This window comes from Medicago truncatula, chromosome 1 (genome assembly GCF_003473485.1).
Source record: "Medicago truncatula cultivar Jemalong A17 chromosome 1, MtrunA17r5.0-ANR, whole genome shotgun sequence".
NCBI classification, from domain to species: domain Eukaryota; kingdom Viridiplantae; phylum Streptophyta; class Magnoliopsida; order Fabales; family Fabaceae; genus Medicago; species Medicago truncatula.
In genome coordinates this window covers 19,229,925-19,240,904 of record NC_053042.1, presented here as the reverse complement: position 1 = coordinate 19,240,904, position 10,980 = coordinate 19,229,925, and the positions used below count along the sequence as shown (strand labels likewise).

General features: G+C 33.9%; 1 protein-coding gene across 2 annotated transcripts; it reads left to right on the top strand.

Annotated features, from left to right (window-relative positions):
- Window positions 1-73: 73 nt before the first annotated feature.
- On the top strand, window positions 74-1,898 carry LOC120580720 (endonuclease 4). 2 transcript variants are annotated; one of them, XM_039834846.1, is made up of 4 exons: window positions 74-497; window positions 586-755; window positions 1,280-1,390; window positions 1,482-1,898. In XM_039834846.1, the coding sequence occupies exons 1-4, from the start codon at window positions 445-447 to the stop codon at window positions 1,571-1,573; spliced, it is 426 nt and encodes a 141-aa protein (XP_039690780.1). In that variant the 5' UTR covers window positions 74-444; the 3' UTR covers window positions 1,574-1,898. The 2 variants fall into 2 exon arrangements, with proteins under 2 accessions (XP_039690780.1, XP_039690777.1); XM_039834843.1 differs by having other exon boundaries at window positions 78-497; window positions 575-755.
- The last annotated feature ends 9,082 nt before the right edge of the window (window positions 1,899-10,980 follow it).

The window sequence follows — 10,980 nt, the reverse complement described above, 5'->3', positions numbered from 1 at the left end:
TTTCAATAACAAGGATACATTTGCTAATTCATAGAATTTCAGGTCTTCTTTTTACAAACGTTTACCATTTTGAAAACCAATTTTACTATTCAATCAAATTAGTTCTTGTTCAACATTTCTCAAATAGGATTGTCCAAGAAAATTAGGAAAAAAAAAGTTAATCAATTTAATCATTCAAGAGTAAAAACAATAAATTTAGACTACAAAATATTAGATATACGCAAAATCCCTGAACAAACTACTACATACTTTACCTAAAAAAAGAAACTACTAACTACATACTTGAAGCGAGAGTGTGATTGAGAGAAATCATCAATCAATAATTTTGTAAATTTGAAGAATGAAACTTTAGGATATTTTCCCACAAAATTTCTAAAATGGTTTGGAACACACTCAATATGATCACGCTCTTAGTTCCGTTGCTGCTATCACCGGCGTTGCCAAATGTTCTGGCTTGGGGAAAAGATGGTCACTATGCAATTTGTAAAATTTCACAGGTAACCCTAACCCCTATTCACTACACTACTCTTCACCTACTTTATCATTTGATTCTAAATTCAAACCCTAATTTTAGGAGTATCTTAGTGAAGATGCTCTATTTGCAGTCAAGCAATTACTTCCGGATTCTGCTGAAGGTGATCTTGCTTCAGTTTGCTCTTGGCCTGATGAGATTCGCCATAATTACCATTATTGTTGGAGTAGTCCTTTACATTATATTGATACACCAGATTTCAAATGTAACTATCAATATTGCAGTAAGTAATTCAATTCTAATGCCAATAACATTATTTCATATTTAGTCTTTGTTTGGTAAAAAGTTCCTGATAACGGATAAGCTAGTGAATTGAATTTGTAGTGTTTGGTAAAACTAGTGCTTGAATTAGCCGATAAATATGAAATGGCATGTTAAAATAACAAGGGGGTTGGGTAGATCAACTCGTTTGAGCTAAGGGATAAGGACTTGGAGGTCATGAGTTCAAACTCGGACCAAAGAGTAAATATTAATCTAATATATTAAAAATAATCAGGGTAAAATTGAGAGAAGAAATGATAAGCTATAAGTTCATATGCTACTTGAAGTGACTTATAAAAAAATGTTATAAATTATTATAAAAACACTAAGCTTTTGAGAAAACATTGTCACCAAACAGGTCTATTTTTGTCATATGAGCTTATAAACTATAAGCTAAAAAATTGACCTTGGCAAATAAAGCCTTAGATTTCTTAATGTGGCCATGCACTTCACAAATTAATTCAATGTTTCTTGCAATTCTTATAGGAGACTGTCATGATTCTTATGGACATAAGCATAGATGCGTTACTGGAGCAATATACAATTATACAATGCAATTAAAATTAGCTAACGCCGATGCTTCATCTGAATTAAAATGTAAGCATTTACGAATTAAATTCTTAATTTGCTTGTTTTATTTGAAGATAGGTCCTTGAATTTATTACTTACTTTCCTCCCTTAATTACAGATAACTTGACAGAGGCACTTATGTTCTTGTCACATTTTGTTGGAGATGTTCATCAGGTTTGTTCTTCCTGGTTCCTATTCAAAACCTATTGAACAATTGAATAAATACCTAGTTTAATTTAAGAAGTAAGTGGTTACACCTTGAGTTGTGGTTTTCTCTTGTTGGAGTAAGCATTTGATTGTTGCTATGTTCTTGGCCAATGTATTTCCGGCATCTTTCCTTGTATTTTCTCATTTCAAGTTGGAAGTGTTTTGAACACCTTTCAACTTGAGGGGGACTATTAGAGATATAGATTAGTAGCATATTAGTCCTAGTAGAGAATAGTATAAATAACTTGTAACCACCCCATTAGAGGGAACTTTTCTCATTTTGTAATATTCCATTTTCATCAATAGAAAGAGTTTCTTAGTTTTCTCTCCTTCCTTTCATGGATGCCATGTTTCCTAACATAAGTCACTCCCAATTGTTCATCCACAAGTTTATTTCCTCCTTCTTCATTTATACTTAGAGGCTAAGTGTAGAAATCACCCATAATCAGAAGGTGAAGTAAACACACCACATGCCATCTTTGGTGCCATCTCTCCATAAATGCATATATAAGGTTGGTTTCAACTATCTTCAAATTGATCTCTTAAATGCGCTCAAACCTTAACCTATCACCCATTTACCAAAGGGGTAAGATATCTAGGATCCCAAGCCTTCGATTTTTTTCTCCAAGATGCCACCATCAACTCCTTCTTCGGTCTTTGCTCCAGCATAAATATAAAATAAAGGGTTAATATGTCTTTACCTCTTGTAATTTGGGTGAGTTCCGGTTTACCCCCCGGTAAAAATAAAAGTTTAGATTCCAACCATATAATATGAAGATTCTTCACAAAACACCACTATAATATTAAGATTCTCCACAAAACACCTCTGACCCCATCCAGACGCTGATGTGGCATACCACTGTGTAATTATTTTAATTTTAATTTTTTTTAAAACCTGACACATGTGTAATGGACGCTGACTGTATAATTATTTTTATTTTTTATTTTTTTTAAAGTGTACATCTGATTTCTCCTCTTCTGACTGCCCTTCTTCAGGCACAACCATACCTTCTGGCAATGAAATTGGATTTATCCCCGCTCGACTTCTTTCTTGTAGTCATCATCGGACCTGAGCTCTTCCCCCTAAATCCTTTCTATTGCGGCTTTCGAGCTACTAATAAAAATTAAATAAATTCTGGAAAAAATAATAAAAATGAAAAATATTCTGAAAAAATTAGTTAAAATAAAAAATATGATTAAACAAATTCTGGAAAATTTAATAAAATAAAAAATAATCTGAAAATTTTAATAAAAATGAAAAAGAATCTGGTAAAATGAAAAATAATGAAAAAAATTGGAAAAATTAATAAAAATTTAAAAAGTTCTAGAAAATTTTAAAAAATAATAAAAAAATCTGGAAAAAGTTAAAAATATGAGAAAAAAATATATTTCAAAAAATTTATATTTCTTGAAAATTCAGGAACTTAATATATTTCGAAATTCATGAATATAATAAGAAAATACATTTTATTTTTTTTTAAAAAAAGTTCAGATTTTTCTTTCGAAATTAAAAAGTTTTTATTTTATTTTATTTTTTATACAAAAAATAAAAATATTGGAAAATATTTCAATAATCAAAAAAACATAACATTAGATCATGAAGAATAGAATTAAGGACTTCTTATTCAGTAGTATAACATGACTTATATACTGGTGTCAATCAAAATCCATTGTATCTTGTTATTCATCTAGATTATATTTTCGAATAAAATAAAATTCTAGAAATAAATTTTCATAATCAAAATAACTATATAATATTATATTTTCGATTTTTTTATAATTTTAATTTAATTCAGAATTTTTTTATATTTTGATATATATAAATTTTTTCTAGAATTTTTTATTTTTTTTAACTTTTTCCATAATTTAATTCGTGATTTTTTCTTAAATTTTCTAGATTTTTTAATTTTTCAGAATTTTTTTATTAAATTTTCTATATTTTTTCATAATTGTTTTTTCATTATTTTTTATTTTTAATAATTTTTCCAGATTTTTTAAAAATAAAAATAAAAAAAATACAAATGCCACGTGTACCATTTAAAAAAAATAAAAAAATAATAATAATACCGGAATTATGCACAGTCACATAGGTCAAGGGCTAAAATCAAAGAATCTTATTTTACAGGGTTGGAATCTAAACTTTTTTTTTAACAGGGGGCAAACCGGAACTCTTCTAAATTACAGGGGGTAAATACATATTAACCCTAAAATAAAACATCATTATAAAATAAAACAATGAAATAATTAAAATAGAAATGTTAACTAGTGTCTCTGGGATACTAGTTAAGGAATTATAATTTTTTTTTTTTTGAAATTGTGTATTTTACTTTTTGAAACTTAAAAAAGTGTTGTTTTTAATGTTAACTTGTCATTTCTTTCCATTTGTAGGTGCTTAACTAGTGCCCCTGCCCGAAGGGTAATGGTTAACATGACCCTAATTACTTACGTGGTCATACCACAACTTACATGCAATGTGGTACTCATACAATATAAGCAGAGGCGCGTCGAATGGTCCTTCAGGAAAATGGAACCTCCAACTTCTCATCCGCTCAATGTACAGGTTGATCCGATGCCTGATGAACGGGAAGCTCCTCCCACTCATCATATTGTTGACCATGCTCAACCTCTCAATGTCGTCATGCTTTGAAATCTTCATGCTCACGACGTATAATCCTTCCATCCTGTCATCTATATTGCGCCATTGGTGGAAAAAAGGGATAAATAGTTAAAAATACGATAAATCAAAAATTATTATCTAAATTTTATGCAAATATAATCAAAATTGGAACCGGAAAACAATAAATTTTCTGGAAAATATTCTAAACAAAGTGAAAAAAAGTATAAAAGTGAAGTGTTTTAGTTTATAGTTGTTGGTGTAAATAGTAAAATTTTTGTTTAGAATAGCCCACAAAATGTTATCTATTTAAAAAGATACAAATCAGAAATATATTTTTGGGTATGATTTTGGAAAAAGTTATATTATGGTTAATTGTTCAAATTGACATTGTAAATACGCGAAGTCTGACAAATGACAATGTAAAAAAACATACAAATTTTAACCTTGTAATTTGAGATTCTTCTTATTTTTCACCTTCTATTTTTCCTTATAGACATAAAGTCCAGAAAAGTGACCTAAATGTGAATTTTTTTCATGATTATTTTTCCAGATACGTTTGTGACATTAAAATATTACTTCCACGTATGATTAGAATTTTTCCACAAGGTACAAATTAATTTTGAATTTTTAAAGCGTCAAACACTCAAAAAACAACTGAAATCTCAACGTGCAAAATTGTAATTTTGGTCCGAGTAAGCATACACTCACGGGTTAAATTTCCTTCCTTAATTTTGCTAGCATGTGCATTGCATCATAAGAATCTCCATCTCAAAATTAGTTTTTAAACTACATAAAAATTATTTATGAATTTTCGTTCCCCATAAAAATGACATAAAGAAGAATCATGAAAAAATTCAACCTCTAGATCACTTTTCTACACTTTATGTCTACAGAGAAAATTAAAAGGTCAAAAATAGGTAGAATCTTAAATAACAAGGTAGAATATGAAGACAACACCATCAAGAAGATGCAAAGTCAAGGGATGAAAGATATATCGGTTGGATGATTGCCTATAATGAACTAAGTCTGACCACATGTTAAGGGGTAATAAGAGATGATGATTTGTATCTTGTTGAAAACTTTGATCTTGAAGAAAAGATTAGGCATAAAGTCAAGATTGAAAAAAGGATGAAAGTCTTGGATTTGATGATTGTAACATAGACCTTGGAGCGGATTAGTTGAAATGTATATAATTATTTTATTTTACATAATGAAAATATATTGAATGCACGGAAATATGAAATTATTGTAAATTATTTGATGAAATCTAGCACATTTCGAATCATAGAATTAAAAAAATCTTGCTTGTGGAGGCTTGGGAGGGATTGTTTACCAAACAGGCAAAGATTGTTGACAAAAGGTGTCAATTGTGAATCAAATTATGTTGTTTGTCACAGGTACACAAAATACAATTGTCATCTATTTCTTGATTGTTCAGATAGTATTGCTGTTTGGAGGAAAATAAACATGTGCACAACTTTGGAAAGTTTGATGGTTGATGCCGAAGGTTTTCAAGATTTATTTGTTCGTATGTGGCAACATCTTAACACATCTCAACTAATCACATTTGCAATGACAACATGGAGTCTTTGGCGAAAATGAAACTTAAAGTTAGGGGAAGACAAGACCGAGACTATAGAGCACGTCATAGGTCACGCGCAAGGAACAGTTCATGCATGGCAGCATGCAAGACATACTCACACTAATGATTGAACCCATCAACATCATGTGCAACTTGTGTCTTGGCAACCTCCTCCTCCAAATTATTTCAAGTGTAACATTGATGCAACATTTTTTACAACAGAAAAAGGTAAGCATGAGAGCGTGTCTTCGTGATGAGAAAGCACATTTGTTGCTGCTTTAACAACTTATTGCGAGGTTGTGATGACAATAGCGGATGTAACACCCCGTTTTCCCAATATACAAATTTCTTAAATCATTTATCAGAGTAAGCATTCATAAACAACGGGATATCACATATAACAGAATCCAAAACAGTTAAATAATAATTTAACCAAATATCTTAAACATTGTAGCGGAAATTATATCATAATCATAAAACATTTTGGCACGCAGGCCCCATCAAAATAATCTCAAAGGAGTTAGTTCAATAAACAAACAACATATTATTCATGTAATAGAACGAAGCATGCATAACATATAGCCCCATCCCGTTACGTATCAGAGCGACTTAGACGACACAGTGAAGGCAAGGCCACTCACGACGGAAACTGCACACTAAGCACGATCACCTGCAAGTTACCCATACGAAGGGCAACATTTTCAAGCAGAAGGGGTGAGATTTCATAACAAAATAATGTTAATCAAAGTAATTCAAATCATAATTAACATTAACATCATAATCGATCTTAAGTAACTTTGCATATTTGATAAACAATTATCACGCAATCACATCATCATTCATAGACAACTTTGCATATTCAATAAACAAGTATCACGTATTCACATATTCAATCGTCATCAACAACATAGCATTATAGACATGACAATGTGACAATGCTCTTAGACTCCTTATATGCATGTGGTACCAATCGTCATCATAAGTATTAATATACTTTAAAACGTGCGGAGGACAAAGCTCCTAATAAGTCGTGCGGAGGACAAAGCTCCTAATAATCGTGGTGAGGACTAAGCTCAATGAATGCTAATGCATGGACTCTTATGAACAAATCACCGTAATCAACATATCAACATGCATCCAATAATTTGGAGCTAAACGTCATTATTTCATCATATATAGACATTATGCACTTAGTTAAATAACAGCAGCAGCATAGTCAAGTCACATAACAGGATGATATCATTATATCAATAGTAAATCAATTGCATCATAATTAAACTTTCATATCTTACATAATGGTACAATACTTTAATCATGCTCAATTAATATCAACATATCTTAAACAGCTTTACAGATTGCATTAAACGTCATCTTTAGGTCTCATTACCATAAGGGGGTTCACTCTTGATCCAAACGTGCGACATAGATCGCACAAGCACTCATTACACTCCAACCTGGAAGTGCTCGCGAGGCGAGAGTTCTTACTCGCCATGGCGAGTACCAAACAATTCCCAAACTAAAGTTGTTCTAGGTCCAATCTTGTCCTACATTCATCCCTAATCATTACTAGGTATGTTCAGGCACTCAAAGGCACTCAAGGTCCAACTAAAAAGTCGAAAACACAAAATCTAACATGCTCTCTACCTTAGCTTGCTATGGCGAGTAAGGTTGCTCGCTATGGCGAACAATACCAAAGGAACTCGCGAGGCAAAGGGAAAGGCTTGCGTGGCGAGCGATGAAGATCATCACTCGCGAGGCGAGGTTCATAGCTCGCTGTGGCGAGCGATGAATGTCGCTACGGCCAGGCTTCCTATTTTCACAAAAATCCGACGATTCACATGGTTTTAAGCCTAGTATTGATTCCAAAGTTTGTCCTAAACATTATCTAAGGTCCAGGAACACTTTCTACAACAGTTTAATCAATTCCTACCGTTTAATCATCAATTCTAGGGATTTGACCTAGTTTTCGTTTTCTCCAATTCAATCCTAATTCTTGCTAACTAATCATCAGAATTACAGTCAATTAACAATACTGAGTTATTAGTCTCACCCTTACCTTGTTTTGCAGAAATCGCAGCCCTCTCTATGCTCTTCTCCCTTCTTAAGCTTTTTCTCCCTTTCCAAAAGTTTTCACGTACAATGGTTTTTCTAACAATTAGGTCTTCTCTATTTATATCTCCTCTAAATAACTTATCCTATCTCACTTTCTCCCCCAAAACTATCTAAAATCTCAAAACAACCCCTAACTAAATATTTTATATTATTTTCAAATCTTTATTTTATTTAATAATAAAATAAATCTCTTAATCTTATCAAATCTTCCAAAACTCATAACTTATCTCAATATCAACCAAACCATCAATATAGTCGTAAATCATTTCAAATCACACCACAATCATGCATATATTATATAAATATAATATAATCGCCTAAACTCGTTAAATAAACAATTAACGAAAGTGCGCGTTACAACTCTCCCCCACTTAAAAGATTTTCGTCCTCGAAAATTTACCTCAAGCAAACAACTCTGGATAAGACTCCAGCATCTTACTCTCAAGCTCCCACGTCAAGCTTTCACCAGTCGCTCCCATCCAAACGACTCTCACGAGAGGTATCTCCTTGCCTCTCAACGTCTTCACTTTACGATCATCAATCCTCACCGGTAAAGTCTCTACCGTAAGGTTGTCTCTAACTTGCACATCGTTACTCTGGATTACATGAGATGGATCCGGAACATACTTCCGAAGTTGCGACACATGGAAAACGTTGTGCAAATTCGAAAGATGCGGTGGTAAACCCACTCGATAAGCCACCGTTCCAACTCTTTCCAATATCTGATACGGACCAATAAACTTCAGGGTCAACTTCTTTGATTTCAATGCACGTCCTACACCAGTCATAGGAGTGACTCTCAAAAATACGTGGTCTCCTTCCTGAAACTCAAGATCTTTTCTACACTTATCATGGTAACTCTTTTGTCGACTCTGCGACGCTTTCATTTTCTCTTGAATCATCTGAACTTTCTCAGTAGTCTGCTGAACAATCTCTGGTCCTAAGACCACTCTTTCACCTGACTCAAACCAGCACAACGGAGTTCTGCATCTCCGACCATATAAAGCCTCGAAAGGTGCCATTCCAATACTAGAATGATAACTATTATTGTATGTGAACTCGATCAACGGAAGATGACTATCCCAAGTTCCTCCTTGCTCAAGAACACAAATCCTCAACAAATCCTCTAGCGACTGAATTGTCCTCTCCGACTGACCATCTGTCTGTGGATGATACGCCGAACTCAATCTCAACTTTGAACCCAAAGCCTCTTGCAAACTTTTCCAAAATCTAGAAGTAAATCTTGGATCTCTATCTGATACAATGCTCGAAGGCACACCATGCAACTTCACAATCTCCTTGATATAAATCTCTGCCAACTGGGCAACAGGGAAACTAATTTTAATCGGTAGAAAATGAACCGACTTCGTCAATCTATCAACAATAACCCAAATTGCGTCGTTCCCTCTGGGAGTATTCGACAAACTTGTCACAAAATCCATTGATATACTATCCCACTTCCATTCTGGCACATCTAAAGGTACCATCATTCCGGCAGGTTTCTGATGCTCGACTTTCGACTTCTGACAAACTAAATAGGAATACACAAACTGTGCCACATCTCGTTTCAAACCAGACCACCAGAAAATCTTCTTTAAATCGTGATACATCTTCGTAGCTCCCGGATGAATACTCAAGCTACTTCTATGACTCTCTTCAAGAATCATCTTCTTAATCTCTTCATTCTCTGGAATACAAATTCTTCCTCGGAATCTCAACACACCTTGGTCATCGATTTTAAAATACTGTCTTCAGTCTGATCTCTAGCAACCAGCAAGTCCACAAACTTTACATCAACTTTCTGTGCTTCCTTGATACTTTTCAGAAATTCACTATGAATCTTCAGCATACCCAGTTTCACGCTCTGAGGTGACCATTCGCAAACCAAACTCATATCTCTGAACTGTTCAAGTAACTCGAACTCTCTGACCATAATAGCGGACATATGCAATGTCTTCCTACTCAAGGCATCTGCAACAACATTAACTTTACCTGGATGATAATTCAAACCAAAGTCATAATCTTTCAGCAACTCTAGCCATCTACGCTGCCTCATATTCAATTCCTTCTGATCGAACAAATACTTCAAACTCTTGTGATCACTAAACACCTCAAATCTCGAACCATACAAGTAATGTCTCCATATCTTCAATACAAAGAATACGGCCGCCAACTCGAGATCATGCGTAGGATAATTCTTCTCATGAACTCTCAACTGTCTTGAAGCATAAGCTACCACTTTACCTTCTTGCATAAGCACACCTCCTAAACCCAACTTGGACGCATCGCAATACACCACAAAAGGTTCATCTGACTTCGGCAAAATCAAAACTGGAGCAGTCGTCAGGCGCTTCTTCAATTCACCGAAACTGTTCTCACAATGGACGTCCCACACAAAGGTTTTACCTTTACAAGTCAACTGCGTTAGCGGGAGAGCTAACTTGGAAAACCCTTCAATAAACCTTCTATAGTAACCAGCTAAACCCAAGAAGCTTCTAATCTCTGTAACGGACTTAGGAGTCTCCCATTGCGATACCGCTTCAACTTTAGACGGATCCACAACAATACCATCACCAGAAATAACATGGCCAAGAAAACTCACTTCCTTCAACCAGAATTCACACTTAGACAATTTGGCATAAAGTTTCTTCTCTTTCAACACTTGCAAGGCAATCTTCAAATGTTCAACATGTTCTTCCTCAGTCTTGGAGTAAATCAAAATGTCGTCGATAAACACAACTACGAACCGATCCAAAAATGCGTGGAAGATGCGATTCATATACTCCATAAACACTTCAGGTGCATTGGTAACACCAAAAGGCATAACTTTATATTCATAGTGACCATAACGCGTTTTGAAAGCCGTCTTCTGCATATCCTCATCTTTTACTTTAATCTGGTGATAACTTGACCTCAAATCAATCTTGCTGAAAACACGTGCACCCACTAACTGATCCATCAAATCATCAATTCTCGGAAGTGGATACCTATTCTTGACAGTTACCTTGTTCAACTGTCGATAATCAATACATAACCTCATACTATCATCTTTCTTCTTTACTAGCAAAACCGGCGCTCCCCAAGGTGAAACACTTGGTC

Excerpts from the sequence above, each read along its gene's own strand:
- LOC120580720 (XM_039834843.1), top strand. The coding sequence starts at position 378 with ATGGTTTGGAACACACTCAATATGATCACGCTCTTAGTTCCGTTGCTG. Across the intron at positions 498-574 it reads CAATTTGTAAAATTTCACAG|GAGTATCTTAGTGAAGATGC; the intron begins GTAACCCTAACC and ends CCCTAATTTTAG. Across the intron at positions 1,391-1,481 it reads TGCTTCATCTGAATTAAAAT|ATAACTTGACAGAGGCACTT; the intron begins GTAAGCATTTAC and ends CCTTAATTACAG.